This window comes from Lissotriton helveticus, chromosome 10 (assembly GCF_964261635.1).
Source record: "Lissotriton helveticus chromosome 10, aLisHel1.1, whole genome shotgun sequence".
NCBI classification, from domain to species: Eukaryota; Metazoa; Chordata; class Amphibia; order Caudata; family Salamandridae; genus Lissotriton; species Lissotriton helveticus.
Genome location: NC_136071.1, coordinates 805,129,656 through 805,150,653, shown reverse-complemented (window position 1 = coordinate 805,150,653; position 20,998 = coordinate 805,129,656). Strand labels below are relative to the sequence as shown.

General features: G+C 44.4%; 1 protein-coding gene across 2 annotated transcripts in view; it reads right to left on the bottom strand.

The window, feature by feature from the left end:
- ODAD2 (outer dynein arm docking complex subunit 2) overlaps positions 1–20,998 on the bottom strand; it is a 1,353,572-nt gene that overhangs the window by 249,588 nt on the left and 1,082,986 nt on the right. For both annotated transcript variants that reach the window (XM_078663397.1, XM_078663398.1), the window contains one exon: positions 349–459. In XM_078663397.1, the coding sequence (XP_078519523.1) occupies positions 349–459 (111 nt within the window). The remainder of the gene's footprint in view (positions 1–348; positions 460–20,998) is intronic.

Below are 20,998 nucleotides of genomic sequence, written 5' to 3'. Positions count from 1 at the left end.
CAGGTAAATTATAAAAGTCATACTTTTCCTAGCATAATGTTTTTACCCGTGAACACAAACAAAATTAATTTCCTCATTCATCGACATGCAGGGATAATATTCATGCCATTCTGAGCTTGCCATTTGTGTATACTCAGGGTATAACTATTTTCTTGGTTCTGTATGTAATGGCATGAAATTACCACATTTCTAAAAATAAATCTATAATTGTTCTTCTAAAGTGCTGCGAAAAAAGTCCTTAATATTTTGAATCAACATTAAGTGTATTAATGCAATTGGTAGGGAAAGTGAAATAAAATTTAAAAAAATACATTGAAAAAAGATCACATAAAGGGGTATAAACATTACCTTAAATATTGCACTGGCACAATGCATCTGAAGTTCAGGGTTCTCACTACTAAGATTTTTCACAAGATCTTCAATCATCCGTTCAGTTTTGATAGCAAGCCTATAGCTTTCCTAGAACATATTGAGAAATGAATGAAAGAAAACAGAATTTAGACATTTGCAGCAGTCAGCATTGATCTACAGAATTAGAAATGCGCTTATTAGTAGCTAGATATTGTAACTTTATCCATAGTTAGATAAGGTTAAAGAGCTGGGTCATGTATTTCAATAGTCAGAGCATAGCTTTTGTATAACTCTTGCTATATTCCAGCCTAAAAAAAAGCGGATCACAGGTGTGGAAATAAAGCATGGCTTGAGATAAGCAGCCACTGGCCTCACTACAAGTAACCTGGACCCCGCATCCCCTAAGTCTGCACACCTGGAGTTAACGTGAGCAGGGTGACTAGAGTTCTGTTAACTCTGAGAGTGTGCAATAAGGGCTATTCTGGGTGTTGCCCTGATATTTCAACCATAAATTGGAAATTGCCAGTTGAATTGGTTCTTCTGAGACCAATTCATCCAGCAGTTTTGAACAGCCAAAGGCTCAGATTTAACAGGACCAGCCCGGGGTGTATCTGTGGATATTATAATTGTGGCATGCCCAATATGGAATAGTTTCTTATCTGTAACTCCAGTTCCCTCATAGGGGTATTTCCATGATAAGTCATAAGCACTGAATAGTCCCACCCATGTGCGGGGACCCAGAAGCACTTCTAGATATATCTTCTTAAGTGGATATTCTTCGCCTTTCTTCAGGAAGGCCTATAAAAACACTTAAGAGATAGAGAGACAAATAATGCAGCCTAAGTATATGGGCTACACTGGCCAAAGCCTTCATCATAAAGTGAAAAGGGTACCAGTACACTATATTTGAGAAGAATCTAAAAGGTTTTACACACAGAATAAATCTCCTTCACAAAACTCTTTTTCATGATATATATGAATGAGAGCAGTACAGAGTAGCCTCTTAGGCTGCCATTACATGGCTCAAAAATAGAGGCTGTGCCATTAATAATTAATAGACCATTGGTATCTCATCAAGCACAGCCAGTGGTAGTTACTCCAGTACTCTTTTTAAGGTGATGTGAGATCTAGGAAGAATTTCTGGACACCTCTGTCTAATCCACTGGGGAGGCGTGAGGGTTGCTTATGACTTATCATGGAAATACCCGTATGGAAGCACTGAGTTGTAGGTAAGAAAGTGTTCCTTCTCTCGTTGGGGATTTCCATGCCCAGTCATAAGCTTTGAATAGATTACCAAGCTCATTCCCAAAGAGTGCAGTGCAGGAGACAGATGATCATTGGAAAAAGTTAAGCAAATAGCTTCCTTAGGGAAGCCCGCCCTACTTGAGCATCTGCTCTTGCGTCAGATTCTAGGCAGTAGTGTCTAGTGAATGCCTGAACTGACTTCCAGGTCACTGCTTTGCTACCAGAGTGGGTAACAGAAGAGGGAGAAGAAAAGATTCAGGGTTTCGATCCTGTGGGTTGCATGACTCCTTGTGCAAACTGCTGGTTTGATCATTCTCTAGACTGCCTCTTTTGATAAGGCTGATAGGATCTTTTGTACTGCTGTTGTGGACCCATCTGGCAACCCTGATACCAACGAGGGCTTTGAACCCTCTGTGATGAATAACGCCGTTGGGATGACCTGAACGATTTTCTTTTTTTTTCCTCCTAGCAGACGGCCTTTAGCGTCTTCATCTCTGCCTTCATCCTGGCCATCTCCTTGTCGGTGTGAGTGTCAAAGAGAGTTGTTCCAGAGAACCGGAGATTGAGACTCCATTGTTGTGATTCTGGCTTCAGAGATGTGAGATGAAGTCAAGAGTGCCATCGGAGGGCTACCCCATGATAGTATTTGTGTGCTGCCAGGAGGGATGAATCCGCTGCAGCAATAATAATTTGGTTAGAAACCATGAGACCTTCTGTGAGAATTTCATTAATATCTTTTCACTTGTCGCTAGGGAGGCAGTCCACAAACTGGAGTGATGTGGCTGTGTGGAGTAGTGTGGCTCACTGGTTAGAGGCGGCAGGCCCGAGAGCAGAAGTCAGCCTGGGACCAGGGTTCAAATCCCGACGCGGCAGGGTCGTGGACCTTGGTCAGCGGACTCGATAATTCTCGCTTCGGTGCTTACTCTAATCAGGGGTTCCACTCGGCAACTCTGGGCATTAGCTTGCCTAATCTCCACAACGGCCCCACCAATTCCGGGGATGCCTGGCTCCACCTTGGGGACTCCCAGCAAGGGACCATCCCACAGGGAAAGCCAGGACGGGTTCCCCAGAGTTATACAGCGCCGGGACGCCCCGTTGCTGGGGCAGCTGTGCGCTTTACAAGTATACTACATTTACATTTACATTTACATTTACATTCCCACAGCACTCTATCATATCTACCTAGCAAGGCTGTGGCGCTGGCCATTTTCATTTTAGTTGTTTCTATGTTGCAGACGTTCCTATATAGCGAGTCAAGTTTGCTGCTCTCCTTGACAGGTGGGACTGTTGAGGTAGGATCTGTGATGTGTTGTTTTTTCACAGCCACCACTATGACAGAGTCCAGTGTTGGGTCTGTGCGAAGGAAGACAGGGTCCTGCTCTGAAGGACTGTATTTTTTCTGCAGCCTAGAAGGAGCTGATTTGACAAAAATACAGTAAGGAAGAGGTCCATATCCACTTCTAAGAGACCTGCACATGGGCGGGCAGTGCTTAATTTGTAAAATATGAAGTGCAGGTGTTCAACTGTTTGTTGGAGGCCACACCTACTTTCCTCTCGCTCCACCCATTTCCTCCACTGCTCCATCCACCTACTCTATTAGCCTCACCCACATCCTCAACTGGCACTGCTAAAAGTCAGATGTAATACCCAATCTGACGAAAAGGTATGAGTGATCCTGCGCAAATCACCTTAGCTTCCCTGGCCTTGGGCCCCATTTTAGCTCTGATTACGAGTTGGCTGGTGTTTCCCGACCCTTGCACAAACTCGTTTACAAGGGGTCACAATCCGAGACGATTGGTATTTCCGAAACTGGTAATTACTGGGTACCATATGCAAATTGGAAACGAGGTGCTTTTTTCCCTAACGTGGATTTTGGTGCAGGAATCAAAACGCGCATGATTTTCCCCCAAACTCAGAATGGGTATTATTTTTTGCAGGGGTGAATTCTAACCCTACAGTGTGGGATTTTATGGAGAGGGCTATATAGTACCTAATCCTCCAACCAACTCGAAGTCACAACTTTAATAATGTATGTGCTGTTCAAAAACATAAATGAACCCAAAACGCACCACCCGCTTTATAAACAAACCCCACCGTTCACGATGATTAGCGACGTAATATGGACGTTGATGGGTACATCCTTTAAAGGATTAACAAAACACAATAAGATATTTTGACTGACAGTTTTCATTCACTTTGCCTCAAATACTAATACCTACTCAAAGCATGCACAACTACTTCTTTGAAATGAAGGAACTAAATAGAGGGATTGCGAGGTCTCAGAGAATATAACACCAAGGATTCATATAGTAGAAATAAATACGATTTAAGTGGACACAAATGCATTGCTTCAAACTGCCTACAAAACCGAAATTTGTCTTTTTTAGCAGGGTGCGCACTGTGCTTTACTAGACGAGTGCGTTGCCATGCGGTATCGTCACTAAGCAATGAACGGTCCATAAAATATCTAGGAGACATGATGGCTGTGTGCCAAACAGAATGATGGGTTAATGCGCCTGCAGCAGAAATCTGCATGCAATGTTCATGGCGCATGTTCTATTCCGTACTCAGATATCCAGCCTTACTGGAACAATATAATGAGTACCAACCCTATTAATTGTAGAAGCAGCTGTTACTATTGCGCATTTTTTCCAGATTCATTGCATTTAAGAAGGGCAAATAAAAAGAGAATTAGATGGATTACGGCGTATCAAGCTGCCCCAGTCACTGACAACAAGGCTTAGTTTTCCTGTGCCTAATATATTAAATGTGTCAGTCTGAAATACAACCTGTGCTCATGTAAAGCGCTCCGATATACCTTCGGGTCGACTTTGCACTACATAAAACTGCAAAAACAAAGAAATACAGCAGGGGACCCATTATTTTAAGCCAGGTCCAGAGCACACAAATACGGGTAAGATATTGTGAAAGTTATCACATGTGTACAAACAAAAGGGATAAGATCGTCACCAGAAGTTTTTCTCAAAGTTTTTTATTTCTATTCACTGCTGGTGCTCCCATCAGAAGGAGATCCACCAGGGAAAATGGCCAACCGACACGTGTTTCGTCAACGGATATTTAACCGTGACTCTTCAGGGCTGATCTCTTGTGAGAAAAAATGATATCGGGGGACCGGTGATAATTCCAACCAGGTCCAAATCGGGTTTAAGTGATAAAATTAGACCAATGCTGGCCGGTTTATGGGAGGATATTCTTCGGAGTCCAAGTACAAAATGGAGACGGGCGAGTAATGCCGTCTGTAGAAACAGCTATGGCTGTGTGCCAAAGCTCGGTCGTGGTGTGTAGCGGTTACCGGATACTTGGACTCGCCCCCACCCTGCCCCTCCCCCGCCTCGCCTGCCTGCCCCACCGCAACTCCCTCCACGGGCCGCGGCTGTTGCAGAACCAAAATCCAGCCCAATCAGTGTTCTGCCCACCGGCAACATTGAACGAAGGGCCGCCATCAACATAGCATATGAACAGTACAGCATATGAATGTCCTTTTGGTTCACAGCCACAACACTCCTCAATGGGACTCACTCGGGAGATGAGAAGAATACTCAGCACTGACTCTGAGTCCAGTAGTGAGGTAAATATACCAATATCATCAAGGCAATATGTGACGTGCAGCAGATGTGTGTAGACCCGGCCCTGATAATTAAGTGCAGGTGCTAAGCACCGACACAAATTAAGCACTGTGGGCGGGACTATTCAGTGCTTATGACTATACATGGAAATCCCCTTCGAGAGAACTCTTGTTACCTGGTCCCACTGGGATTAAGGGTGCGCCCCTAATGAGGGCTGTAGGTTTAACTATTTATTCATGTGTTAGTTTCAAACCTCGCACTTGTAATTGTAGCAGTAATAACTCAAAACAGATGCAACTAAGAGATTCCCTTGGCCAAGCGACATGAAAGAAAATACGTTACTTACCTGCAACTACGGTTATCCAGTATTTGTATCTCTCATATATTCACATGCTTTCAACAGTCCCTGCCATTGAGCTGGGAGTCCCAAGATAATATAATCAAGCAGAAGTTAACAAATACCAAAGGCTATAATGGCCCTATGCCATGCCTTTGATATCCTATATATGTCCTTTTTAAAAAAGGATCAAATGCTAAATACAGCCAATCAGCAAGATCTAGAACACTCCCAACAAAGGCAGTTTCCCTCAGATTTTTAAAGCACAAGTGGGAAGTAAGTATCTCATAAAACAACAGAGGAAATCAGGTGGTATCAGGGGGTAAGTGACTAGCAGTGCAAAGAACTTGACAGCCTAGACGGATGTCAGGAGTACCGACGGACAGAGCGGTGCTCCATTAATACCTGAGCTGTAGCCGGGTGAGGTGGAGAGTTCATTCCCCAAACAGTGGGTGATATGAATTTTTATTTAAAAATTATTTTTGTTTAGCACACCAGCAGTAGCGTTTATTAAAAAGGTCCTGAAGAAGCAGACAGGGATCACATGACCCTATCACACTGCAGAAACATGTCGACCTCGTAACATCTAAGTAGTCATTTGTTTTACTACTTTGCAGTGTTTTTATCCTTTGGGTGTGGGTAGGATCCCATTAAAAGTCTTGTTCCACTCCTACAACCCAATATTAAAACATCCACATAGTTCCTCTGAACTCGACACATATTTTGATTTTTTCTTTGCACTGCTAGTCACTTACCCCCGATACCATTTTCCCTCCATCATACTTCAGTATCCTCAAAGAAGATTAGGCTACAATCTACCTAATCCACAGTGGACATGTTTCCACTTCCTTCGGGTGAAGGATCCCAAATGATGTTGTGGAAAAGTAAATTTTGTCATGTTCTGTGTCCCTACGTGTCATCCATCATATGTTATGTGTGCATGACCAATATGCATATGTTATTCCCCATGTCCGATTAATGACGCAATTATAGTTGTGTCCTCCTCTAGTATGCCAGTTTCCAGTCCTCGTGAATACTACGAATACCAGGCCTATGTAAAGCTACGTTGCCACGTTTCTCAGTGTGCACGTTATTTCATTATAAAGTCCCCGTTTCCAGGCCTCAACAGGGCCCGGACATCAGATTCAGCTCCTGTCTCCTGAAGCCTCGCTGAGGAGTGATCCAGCCCCCACCTGTATCCTCGACCTTTCACTTACTTCCTGCCTCGCAGTCCCCGGTGCAGCTCTGCCTCTGAGTCTGCCAAGAATATGTTATGATTCCAGCTATCAGTTTAGTCTTCCTTCTCTGCATTCCTAAGCTACTGAACTGCATCAATAGTTTCCGTCATTGTCTAGCCTATGCGGCTCCATGTTAAGAGAAATACTGTATTTAATGGTCATTTAATATTCTTCATCACGCACTATATGTAGAATAAATGCATGCTCCAGTCTTAGAGTCAGTTAGCTTTTCCCCTCATGACTTCTAGTTTATATCAACATGTTCCCTAAACATCAGATACTAGATAGGGTTTAGGTACATGTCGCTCCGACCCTCCAGACTTCAGTCTCTGCTCCTAGCACAGAGTTCATAGCCCCCAGCTTCTCCTAGTAATACGTCATTGCCAGTTTGCGCGCACCATTAGGTTAGAGGTCCCGGCTCCTTAGGTAGCCCCCTCCATGGTTTCCGCCCCATTCATGACATATCCTGTTACGTCTGCACCACATGTCTATGTATACGCCCAGTTACACCTCTTTTTACTCTTATCTTTCGCGACTGCTACGCGTCACACCCACTGCTACGCCTACTGCAATGTAATGCTATGTGTTTGTGTTATGTATATATGCTCATGTATTGTTATTAAAAGTTAGCGCGCTCATCCCAGACCCAGCCCCAGCAGCTGCGGGGCCCTGTCATCCTATTCCTATGCAGGTTGTCCTGTTCCTGTCCTTATGCTGTATTAAACCTGCAAAACTCCTACTACCTCGAATCTTGACTCTTATTTATTGAGCTATCTGTTATGATATATGTCTAGTCAAAAATAGGGTATTATTTATTTATATACCACATAATGGCGCCCGAACAGGGACTTGCCCTTTCCCCACGCGTCGGTGAAGCCACGCCGACCCCCTGACCCTCTGCAGTCGTGACGGAACTCTTCTGCGCAGTGGCAGATATTTCTGCTCAAGTATCCCTCAGGCCCACGGAGGAGACGGAGGAGGCGGTCCAGCATCCAGACGAGACGGTGGAGGAACGCGGCGAGTCCCGACCAGAGCCCAAGCCAAGAGTCCAAGGTCCGAGGTATCCGGAGGTCCACCCGTAACTGAAGTCCGAAGTCCGAAGTTCATCGTCGTAGCAGTCCAGTCCAGTCCGAGGCCTTCCGTTCTTGCTGCCCGGTGAGTACCGTAACTGGGGTGGTATCTAGACAGGGTCAATTTAATTGACTCTGGTCTGTGGGTTGGTGGTACACAGTCCCACAAACGAAGTGTCCACTTCGGTGGATGCGGGTCCTGACGTGTCTCTTTAAAGAGACCGGTAAGTTTCGTGCTGTTTCAGCAGTGCATCTAGTTTCTGTTCTAGTCAGTTCTGTTCTCGAGAAATTTCAAGTATTTCCAGGTAGTATTCTGTCCGAACTGTTATTTTAAATGTTTTTCATGTATTCTAATGTCGTGGTATGAATGGGAAATAAGTATCGTGTTTATTGTGTATTGTATTGTGTCTAGATTACAGTTCAGTCATGCCTATATTTTCCAAGTTACGTCAGTTAAAGACTAGAAAGGGTCTGCTGGAAGCAGCAGTTCCCGTCCCGCCCAGGGACAGTCCAGGTCACTTTATGTATCAGAAGCATGGCATAAGCGCCATATTATATCTAGATTTATGGGTAGAGTATACCAAACAGTTAGAAGAAAAGTATAGATGGCCCGTATCGGGTACATGGGATGCCGAATGCATCATGCGAGTAGAAGAGGCATTATGGAAAAAGAAAGCCAGACAATCACAGAAAGACGCCATCGAGCTATGGCGCAAAGAAGCTCATAAAAGAACCGAAAAAGAAATCAGAAAGTCAGAACTAAGTAGAGAATCCCAAGAACGAGCCCAAGAAAGAGAATTAATCGAGATAGGTGAACGAGTTAGAACTGAGCAATTAGACAGACAGAGGAATGCCCTCATCAAGGGTATGTATCCTCTTCTTGCTGAGGGCTTGCCAAAAGCGACCCCGGAGGCATCCAGTAATTTCCCGCCACCATTAGTTCCGACCAAGCTACGTCACAAACCGACCGCAGCTGATATTTTTATTTCATCCTATCTGGACGACACAGTCCCCGAATATGCAAATCCTGTTCGCGCTCCGCCAGTCCCTGTAAATCAGGTAATTCCTGCTCCTCCAGACACCGGGGTGCCCTTAACAGCCCCCCCGGGTCAGCCCGCCATACAAGTCCAGCCCACGTTACAATTACCGACCCTGCCAGGACGGAAAGCATCAGTTGATGATTCTAGTTTAGGGGCCGCAGGAGGAGGTCTTCCTCAAACCCCGCCGCCATACAAGCGTTTATCAGCACTCGAATTACATGCTCAAGCATCACAGCGTACTCCCAAGAGTAATAAGTCTGTTGCAGAAATCAGGCAAACCCTTGGCAAATGTGTCTATGACCCAGTTCCAGGCGAGTTTAATATGGTTTTATATTCCGTACGCGTAAGGAGAGTGACCGAGTATCTAGTCACCTTGCCGAATATGAAAGAAGATCTAGACAGGATATATCGTTTCATCCGTACAGGGGATGACCCACAAAGTATTAGTGATGCCATGTCTCAAAGGAAAGCCGAGATTCAGCGCATGATATTAAAGTTCTTAATTAACTGTCTAATAAGAGAACAGGATTACCCGTCTAAAGACCCGGAAGAAATGAAAACTCTAACAAAGTGGAGTGATAATATAGCCGAAGGTAGGCACAATACCATTGGTGCCATGGAAAGTATGTACAAGAAAATCCGTAGAGAGATAATAAAGATACACGAACAGCGTAAAGCAGCACAAGTAAGCGAGAAAGAAAGTACCTCTGATCCTGAAGAGGAAGACGATGAGAATACTGCCAGAATAGCGTATGTAGGAAAATCTAGATTTCCAGATCGCCATTTACGCCTAGAACACAAGTCAACTTTCCATCATTCAGCACCAGAACAAGGTTCCCTAGAACAAGTATTTCAAGCTACCGATCACATTCTGAAATCACGAATCGGTTACAGTGAGTTAAGTACTATGCATGAACAGGAACTAGTCCGATCAGCAGTCCGATGGATTACTGATTCTACCACTTTTCCAGACGAAATAGTGGCACAAATGTTTCTGAAATTGCCCCCAGCCGAGTAGCGACTGGTGGGTATGTATATGATTCAGCACCTCATTACTCTGTATGAGGGTCAACATTCTGATCCAGGCCCGTTACATGATATCTTGAACGAGTTACTCCAGTACAAATGGAGAGGTCTAGGTACCGATTTAATTAGTGTCATTCTAGAACAGCGCCACAAATATAGAACATTCTTGAACCCGCATTTTGTTCATGTCTCACCCCCAGAAAGTAAATCATTCTACATAGACAGACAGAATCCGTTACGAGAAGTCCACCCAGTCAGAGGAGCGGGTGGCGAAATGCAGCGAGTGTTTGTATACACTCCGATCACAAAGATGGAACTCCTCGAAATGAAGAAATTAATTCCCTGTCATGATAAAGATCCAGCAGGGTTCCATAGAGAATTAAAAGACATGCTCCGTATGGGAGAATACACTTACCCAGATATCATTAAAATGTTAAAGGTTCTGCTACCCGCAGGGGTGTATGAAAAGCTAAAGGAAAAAGAATGGGAGGTGGGAGAGAAAAAGATCGATTGGGCAGTCCTAGAAGCTGAAGATAAGATACGTGTACCAGGTACTGGTCTTGGAGAGAAATGTAAAGAATTACCAGAATTATTAATTCAAGTTTTACCCAGATTATTAACAACGAGAAAAGAAGACTGGGATGCAATCTCAGCCTGTAAACAGAAACAAGATGAAGATATTAGTGATTTTTATTCTAGGTTTGAAAAGTGCTTTAGTATCAACAGTGGCCTCAAGACAAGTAGTGAGTCATACCCTCACCTTTTCGTTACTAAATTAGTCGAGAATTCAAGCCCACAAGTTAAAAACCGAGTTTTGAAAGTCGAAAGCACCTGGCAAGCAAATACTCCGTCCCAGATGCTCCAGATGCTCCAGTACCACCAGAATAGAATCAGGGAAGAGCAAGAACACGAGAGAAAACGTATGAAAGACACGAAAATGAAAGTGCTAGTTGCACAATCTGTTCCTCAAGACAGTCAGAAGAGGGGTCCGAATCAAGCCAGTCATCCTGCAGCACCCGTTAAAGGGAACTGCAATTATTGTAAACAACCAGGTCATTTCATAAATGAGTGTGCAGTTCTGAAACATAACATAGCTACTGGTAAGACTAAAGAAAGACCACGTCCGCCTAGACAGGAACAAGTTTCACAGATTCCTCAGCCACAGAATGCACAACAGACAGTTACAGCACCGCAGCCTATTGCTGCAACACAGCATGTTACATCGCAGATGTACCAGTATGCACAGTCTGAGTATCCAGAGTACCAGCCATATTCATGAAACAGCCTAGAGAGGGAGGTAGGCTTGCCTCTCATCGAGATACCTGTAGATCAAGAAGGTCCCTATGTTCACAGTCAAGTATTAGGGAAAGACAGAAAGTTTTTGATTGATACAGGGGCAAGTAGGACCACAATTAGTCATGCCGAAGTTCCAGGGGCTCCGCTCTCAGGCTCAAGAAATGTTTCCCTTGGATTTTCAGGAAAACCTATCGTAAATGAGATCTCAAAGCCAGTTACTCTAGAAGTAGGTCCATTGTCCCGCACTACTGATCTGTTACTTACTAAGTCATGTCCAGAAAATCTATTAGGCATTAAAACACTGAAAGAGTTAGGTGCAGTTATATGTTGTTCCCCAGAGGGAATACGTCTGTTCCTACGTGACTTCAAGGGTCACTATGTATTACGAGATTTTGATTCCAGACTGTCTAAAGTTCCGCAGCATTTATGGGCGCAAGGTCCAACTGATGTAGGTTACATGCAAATCACACCCCATCGTGTGACCCTGAAACCAGGTGTAGTGTTACCACGAATCAGACAGTACAGATTGCCACCCGAGGCTGTAGCAGCCTTATCCAAAATTATTGACGAGCTTATTGCTCAAGGAGTGGTTGTAGAAACTGACTCCAACGTATGTAACTCTCCGATCATTCCAGTCATGAAACGTACTGATCCAAATGCACCCCCAGTATATCGATTAGTGATTGATTTACGAGAACTTAACAAATGTATTATTCCTCAGTACCCAGTTGTCCCAGACATCTCTTCCCTATTGACAGCCATTGATTCCGAAGCCACGTTCTTTACAGTAATCGACCTTAAGAATGCATTTTTTAGTGTTCCCATCCATCCAGACAGCCAGTTTCTTTTCGGTTTCTGTTTAAATGGAAGGAGCTATATGTTCACACGCGCTCCTCAAGGTTTCACAGAAAGTCCTAGTATTTACAGTCAAGCACTCAAGAGACAACTAGACAACATTCACATGCCAACTGACACTGCCCTGCTCCAGTATGTCGATGACCTACTGATCACAGCCCGTTCTGAACGTGACTGCGAGCGAGCGTCACTGACGGTTCTGTATTTCCTAGCCGAGATGGGGCACAAGGTGTCCCCTTCGAAGCTTCAATTCTGTGTCCAGCAAGTGGTCTACTTAGGACACTTACTGTCCAAGAGGGGTAGGCAGTTGACACCAGACCGTATCCAGTTGATAGCGAGTCTTCCTCAGCCCAGAACCCAGAAGGAGGTGCGTGCTTTTATTGGCCTCACTTCTTATTGTAGACAATGGATTCCACAGTATGCATTTCTAGCCAAGCCACTGATACAGTTAACGACACAGGAGGCAGCCGCAATGACTGTCCTCCCTTGGACATCTGAACATACACTTAGTTTCAACGAGTTAAAGAAAGCTTTATGTCAAGCTCCAGTTCTAGCTACACCGAACTACAGTAAGCCTTTTACACTTTTCGTCACTGAACGCGAAGGTACAGCATTATCTGTTCTCACACAAGATCAAGCAGGACAATACAAGCCCTGTGCTTATTTTTCGAGCACACTAGATCCTGTAGCCCAGGCTCTGCCTGCGTGCCTCAAGTCAGTTGCAGCCGCAGCCCTAGCTATCAGACAAAGTGATTCCATAGTTTTAGGACACTCCTTGACAGTACAAGTCCCACACTCCGTGGAAGTTCTTTTAAACCGAACACAAACACAGCACTTGACAATTGCACGTTTAACAGGTTATGAATTGACACTGTTTCAGCCACACATAGAAATTAGACGCTGCAACATCCTGAATCCTGCTACACTGTTACCATCAGTTAATTCAAATCCAGCCACACATGATTGCGTGGAAGTAGTTAACATTACGACAAAGCCAAGACAAGATCTGACAGATATTCCGTTACCAGACCCTGACCTGACACTTTATGTGGATGGTTCATGTATGAGAACTAGTACAGGAGAACTAGTCGCCGCGTATGCAGTGACTACTGATACCGAAGTTATTGAAACACACCGTATTGATACCCTGTCCGCTCAAGCAGCAGAGCTAGTTGCTCTGACACAAGCCTGTATACACGCCAAGAACCTGAAAGTTAATGTTTACACAGATTCACGTTACGCATTTGGAGTTGTACACGACTTTGGAGTGCTCTGGCAGGAGAGAGGTTTCATGACTTCTCATGGAACCAAGATTCAGCATGGTATCCTTATCCAAGCTCTGTTAGATGCAATACATTTACCGACATCTATCGCTATCATGAAATGCAAAGCACGTACGAAAGTCAATGACATTATTTCCCAAGGTAATGATCTAGCAGATCGCACAGCCAAGCTTACAGCACAGACTCTAGACAGTCCAGTTAACATGACACACACTCCAGATCTGACTACATGTATGACAGTTAAGGACCCTACTCAAGATGTCATAGATATCCAGTTACATGCTACTCCCGATGAAATCAAGAAATGGTCTGAACAAGGAGGGGTCCAGACAGATCAGGGATGGTTAACAAAGGGTAGGACCGCATGGTTTCTCCCCGACTCTATGGTTCAAGTCATCATTAATACCGCACATAGTCCAGCACATTTAGGAGAAAAAGCAATGTTAGACAGTATCCAGAACATTTGGTTCAACAAGCATTTACGAGCTGCAGCCAAGCAGAAAGTCCGTACCTGTATGATATGTTGTCAGTTTAATCCAGGTAAAAGTGTCCCGGTGGAACAAGGTGGTTTCCAGCCTCCTGACCACCCTTTTGAAGTCCTCCAGATGGATTATATTCAGATGGAGCGATGTCGAGGTTTCAAGTATGTTCTTGTAGTTGTATGCGCTTTGTCCAGATGGACAGAAGCATATCCAGTCCCAGATTACACAGCCGCGACCACTGCCAAACAGTTGGTTCGTGAATTCTTCCCTCGATATGGACTCCCTAGAGTCGTATATTCTGATAACGGTCAGCCAATCTCATCTGAACTGATGAAGCACGTTTCCCTGTTGTTGGGGTACCAGTGGAAGTTTCATTGTGTACGCCATCCTGAAGCAGCCGGTCTAGTCGAGAGACATAATCAGACTCTGAAAATTCGAATTGCCAAAATATGTAAAGATAAGGGTGTGGACTGGCTAGTAGCTCTGCCAGTTGCTTTGTTTTATATGCGCATGGTCGCACATTCCAGATCAGGTCTGTCCCCGTATGAGGTCGTTTTCGGCCGCCCCCCTAACATGTGGGGTACTCCTAGACCCCGAAGTATTACTGATGTTTCATGTAATATGCTGACAGATTACCTAGCTTCCTTGATGTCTGCCCTCAACTCATGTCGTTCACAGGTTGCCGCCGCATTTCCAGACAATACCGAGGTGGCACCGCATGAGATCGTTCCAGGTTCGATGGTGCTCGTCCGGAACTTTGACAGATCAAGTCCGCTGGAGCCACGTTGGAAGGAGCCCCGTCAGGTCCTCCTCACCACCCGTACAGCTGTGAAATTGGAAGGACGCCGCGGCTGGGTGCACCTTTCGCACGTCAAGAAATTCTACGGATTAAAACCGGTCTCTAAGAACATTTCCCAGGATATCAAGACTTGTCAAAACATTGTTCCTAAGGACTGTCCCGCAAAAGACATTGCTACAACCCCTCCCTTGGTAGAGAAAACTCCGCAGCAGGAGTATAAACAAAAACTCCGGTCTAGTAAAATAAGTCAGTCAGTTTGATTGTCTAAGTCCTCCCCTAGGTGAAACGGTTAGACTGTTTCTGACATGTATAAAATAGACCCCCATAGTGAGAGAGTTAGTCAAAACTCAAACCGATGTATCGTTTTTCTAAGTTTCATATTATTTCTCAGCATAATGATTTCCTGCACTAGTTACGCATTTTTCCTGTGTTTTCCAGTTCCTCATGTAAATAAGCCTTCTAATGTTACAGCAGAGCACACGTTTAGTGATCTGCCCCCTCATGAACTGTCCTACCGCCTCGCTATGCGTAACAATACATTTATCCGCATGTTACATTATTCACACCAGACCAGCAATGCCACTAATTGTTGGGTGTGTGGTCGACTCCCCCCTTTCCAGACGTCAAAGGGAGTTCTGCCACTCTTTCCTTATCCTTTTTCACATAATGGTTCATGTGGAGCATGGTCCACGTTAACGTCATCCTCAACAGACATGTCTTTTCTTAACAGTACATGTTTCCCAGACAAGCAAGGTCTCCCCCACAGAACAGGTTTAGATCTAGAAAATGAAGTGTATAATTTAGGTAACTATTCTTCGAATTTCATGGTCCTGAATGTTCAGTCTGATACTACTCCAGACTCACCTGCTATTTCAGTACTACCAGTCAAAGGCGAATTATGTGTCCGTAATTATGGTTCTGTACACGTAGGACATAGTGATTGTACTACTATTATCCAGTATAGTGACAGTGGGAAATCTATTTTTAAAGCTTCACGTCATTCTTATTTCGTTTGTGGTCATACTGCATATGTTCGTCTGCCCCTCGATTGGGAGGGAACCTGTTACATTGCCTTCCTACTGCCACCTGTTTTCCTAGCCGCACCTGACTACCATAGGAATTCCTTCCTAGTACATACTAGACACAAGAGAAACCTCCCGATTGTCGATTATACTGAAACTGCTGCAGAGCAATTCATTGATATTGATAAAGGTGTGTTCCCTTATTTAGGTACAGTTGTAAATAGTAAGCTAATCCGTAGGTTAACAAGAACCCTTGAAGCAGTAGTAGAGGAGACTGCCTCCGCTCTAGGTAACTTAACCGAAGAGCAATCCTTTATGAGAATTGTTGTGCTCCAGAATCGTCTCGTCCTTGACGTCATACTGGCCGATAGGGGCGGGGCCTGTAGAGTCCTCGGATCCAGTTGCTGCATTTTCATTCCAAATAACGCGCCGTCTGTTTATTCAGCTATAACCAGACTTCATAAAATTGCCCATCTGTTACACCAAGATCCAGGCACCTGGACATGGTCCGGTTGGTTCTGGAATATAATTTCCGCCTGGGGATGGAAAGTCCTGTCCTTTCTAGGTATCGCAGTAGCGATCATATTCAGCTGCTGCCTCTGTATACAATGTGGCCCTGCGATTTGCGGCATGTGTGCTACCTCTTGTATTCCTAGTCCCAAGCCCCGTTCTAAATCCCGTTCCAAGACAATTCGAGATGAACAAATGGTACTGTATGAAATGATAGATGGTATCATGAGTATTGATGTTTCCTGATGGAAACGTAGTGACAAGGAGGGAATGTGGAAAAGTAAATTTTGTCATGTTCTGTGTCCCTACGTGTCATCCATCATATGTTATGTGTGCATGACCAATATGCATATGTTATTCCCCATGTCCGATTAATGACGCAATTATAGTTGTGTCCTCCTCTAGTATGCCAATTTCCAGTCCTCGTGAATACTACGAATACCAGGCCTATGTAAAGCTACGTTGCCACGTTTCTCAGTGTGCACGTTATTTCATTATAAAGTCCCCGTTTCCAGGCCTCAACAGGGCCCGGACATCAGATTCAGCTCCTGTCTCCTGAAGCCTCGCTGAGGAGTGATCCAGCCCCCACCTGTATCCTCGACCTTTCACTTACTTCCTGCCTCGCAGTCCCCGGTGCAGCTCTGCCTCTGAGTCTGCCAAGAATATGTTATGATTCCAGCTATCAGTTTAGTCTTCCTTCTCTGCATTCCTAAGCTACTGAACTGCATCAATAGTTTCCGTCATTGTCTAGCCTATGCGGCTCCATGTTAAGAGAAATACTGTATTTAATGGTCATTTAATATTCTTCATCACGCACTATATGTAGAATAAATGCATGCTCCAGTCTTAGAGTCAGTTAGCTTTTCCCCTCATGACTTCTAGTTTATATCAACATGTTCCCTAAACATCAGATACTAGATAGGGTTTAGGTACATGTCGCTCCGACCCTCCAGACTTCAGTCTCTGCTCCTAGCACAGAGTTCATAGCCCCCAGCTTCTCCTAGTAATACGTCATTGCCAGTTTGCGCGCACCATTAGGTTAGAGGTCCCGGCTCCTTAGGTAGCCCCCTCCATGGTTTCCGCCCCATTCATGACATATCCTGTTACGTCTGCACCACATGTCTATGTATACGCCCAGTTACACCTCTTTTTACTCTTATCTTTCGCGACTGCTACGCGTCACACCCACTGCTACGCCTACTGCAATGTAATGCTATGTGTTTGTGTTATGTATATATGCTCATGTATTGTTATTAAAAGTTAGCGCGCTCATCCCAGACCCAGCCCCAGCAGCTGCGGGGCCCTGTCATCCTATTCCTATGCAGGTTGTCCTGTTCCTGTCCTTATGCTGTATTAAACCTGCAAAACTCCTACTACCTCGAATCTTGACTCTTATTTATTGAGCTATCTGTTATGATATATGTCTAGTCAAAAATAGGGTATTATTTATTTATATACCACAGGATGGGTATCTGATGGGAATACACTTTTTTCACCACGAATACCATGGATTCTGAGATTGTATCCCGATTAATGTACAGTTTCTTAGTTAGCTTCTATTAACTTTGACCCATTGTCTGTGTATAGTTTTTGTATTACATTTAGGGATCACAGCAATGCCAGGTCAATAAATATTTCCCTAATATTACCCTTATTTGTGTTTAAAGGGAATGACTGTATTTCCCTCACCCTCCTTGCTGAAGTGAGAGCCAGGAGGCGAGCAACCTTCTATGTCAATAATTTCAATTAAGCTCTGAATCGCTTCAAATGGCTGTTTTATCACTAGTGTGAGAACCACGTTAAGTTTCCATTCCGGAGGAGGTATTTGCACTGGAGGGAAAGTGCAGAAACGACCCATCATAAATTGTTTCACTGAGCTAGAGGCATAGAGGGAAGGAGCCTGACAGGCTCTTCTATACTGAGAGATTGAGGCAAGGTGTACTTTGACTGAGGCAAATGCAAGGCCTGATTTTACCAAGGAGAGCAGGTATGGCAAAATCTGGTCTGGGGATGCTTGAAACGGATATGTGTTATTTCACTGGCACCAGAAGCAGAACTGTTTCAATTTCAGTCTGAACATTTTGTTAGTACTTTCAGCACTAGATCTGGAGGATGTTCCTGCATTCCTGAGAGATGTCAAAGAACTCAAGAGCCAAGCATGCAATTGAAGTGACGCCAGTTGCGGATGGACTACCGGACTCCTGTTCCTGGTTAGGAGAGGCGGAGATGGCTGCAGGGGCCTGGGTCTGGACTCTTAGAGATGAAGAAGTGCCGGGAACCAATGCTGCCTGGGCCACTTGGAGCTATCAGTATCAGGCGGCAACGTTCCACCTTCATTTTGGTAAGTACCCTTGTAATCAATGGGATGGGAGGAAAGGCATATATTCCTGACCATTGCATTGAAAGGGATTTGCCCCCGTGAACCTGAGAGAAGAAACCTGCTGGCATAGGACTGGCATTTGGGGTTGTCCTTTGTGGCAAATAGGTCTAGTGCTGGTTTTCCCCAAAGCGCAAATACTATGTCCAGTTGCTCTTGACTCAGCTTCCATTCATGGCAACTGTCTGTCTGCAGTCCTGGGACGTGTTCAGCCCTGAGAGATATGCCATGTTCCGTTGTCCAGTTCCACAGTGCACTTCTTGTGATCGCATGAGAGACCTGGTTCCCCTTGTTGTTTATGTACTACAAACTGGTCAAATTGACCTTACGAACCAACATGGAGGCACCGGTTATCGTAATTCTAAAAGCATGTAGGGAGAGTAATATGACTTTGAACTCTAGACTACTGATGTGTTTCAGTTTCTGAATACTGGACCATTAACCCTCAATTTGGAGGTGTTGTAGGTGGCCTCCCCAGACTTCCATAGAGTTATCCATTGTTAGAATAAAATCAGGGATCACTAGCAGAAAGGTAAGGCCTTTCGGGAGATTTGGCCTGTGAAACCAACATTCCATTGCTGCTTTCATGACCGGAGAGACCTGGAGCATGTCATCGAAGGATCTTGATTTCTGCAGCCACTGATATTGAAGCTACTCCTGAAGAGGTCTTGTTTTAAACCTGGCCAAAGGCACAAGGTCCATTGCAGACAAGCACATGCCTAGGAGTGATTTGTACTTCCTTACAGAAATGGACCATTTTCCTGAGATGGCTAGAGCCAACTGCTGTAGACGGATTTTACGTTCATCTTAGAGAAAGGCTTTGCATTGTATTGTGTATAGTTTGGAGCTCAGAAACGATATGACCTGGCTGGGAAAAAATGATGATTTGTCTAGGTTCATGGTCAGTCCTAGATTGTGGAACAGCAGAAGACAAGTTTCTGTAGCCCTGGTAACTTGTTGTACCATTGGTGCTTTCAGTAGCCAGTCGAACAAGTAAGAGAATACTTGGTGACCTTGTGAGCGCATAGCTGCAGCTACTGTAGTGAGGCACTTGGTAAATATCCTTAATACAGAATAGAGGCTGAAGCGTTCAATTGGTAGTGGGTACCAGCTACCATGAATCTGAGAAATGTTTGATGTTTTCGATGTATGGGGATGTGGAAATATGTGTCTTCCAAATCAAATGAAGTCATGAAGTCTCCTCTGTTGAAGTGACGCAGGATATCAGCCAGTGTTACCACCCTGAATGTTTGTTTCCATAGGAACTTATTGAGTTCCCTGAGATCCACTATTGGTCTCCACGGCCCTGATTTATTTTTTAGCAAGAAAATTAGAAACCTTGTCCCCGTTGTAGTACTGGGACCTCTTTGATTACTCCTATAGACAGCCTGACATTGGCATCTTTGTTCAATAAGTGAAGATGAGCGGGCAGGGCTCCTTGGAGTGGAGTAGCGGATGATCTCTTTGAAAACTCCGGGGTATGACCAAACGCAACTATAGCCAATACCCATTGGTCCGTGGTTATCTCCTTCCACTGTTGCAAGAAATTGGAAATTTTTGTGCCCACGGGATGAGGATGATGGGAAGCTGGTACTCGATCTGGTTCCTTGTTTCCTGCCAGCGGCTTTTCCATGGGTAGGTGTTCTCTTGCGGCCCCACTGGTGAGAGAAACCAGCTGTGGAGGACTGACAGTATGCAGGAGGTTGCTAGCCTCGTCTGTATTGAGGTGGATAGGCCTTGTATTGTTGGGCCCTCTGAAATCCACCTCTATTTGCGGTGAAGCCGCGTCCTCTGGCTCCTCTGAATGGCATCTTCCTGTACTGCAGGATGCCTAAAACTTTTACTGTCTGTTGATGTGGGTAAGGTGCACAACCTAAAAATTTCAAAAAATATATATTTATCTTATCTATTGAGTTCAAAGTGTTCAAATGTAGGTCGGGTGCTCCAACAGGTGACGAAGCCGTCCTGCTGCGTCCTTAGTAAACTTTGAGGTAGTGCGCACCTTCACTGTGAGTGCATCCCTGTATATGGGCACACCATAGGTTCTCAAACAAAGACTCCTTTACGAGTTTGATGTACAATGTTCATTTTATTCATCATGATTAACGTCTTGATTAGATATTTGTATTCATATCCAATTTATCCTTATTTTTCTAAAAAATCGTTTTACTTTTCATCAGAATTCACTTATTAAGTTCATTTCAACACGCTCCAATGCATTTCGGGCCCCTTAGCCCTTTATCCAGGAGCACTACAAACAAAAATAAACAAGATATCCCATATAACTTATACATTCAGAATTCATAAACAGGTATATATATATATGCATGGGTTTAGGTGATTACATATGTTTGTGCCTCATGCAAATTGTGGTTTTTACAAAACGACATGCAATGTAAAAAAGGTGGGCGCAAAAAAAGTGAAGCCGACGTGGCTCGTGTGAATCAATCTCGTGAGGGTAATGTAGGTAGTGATACTTA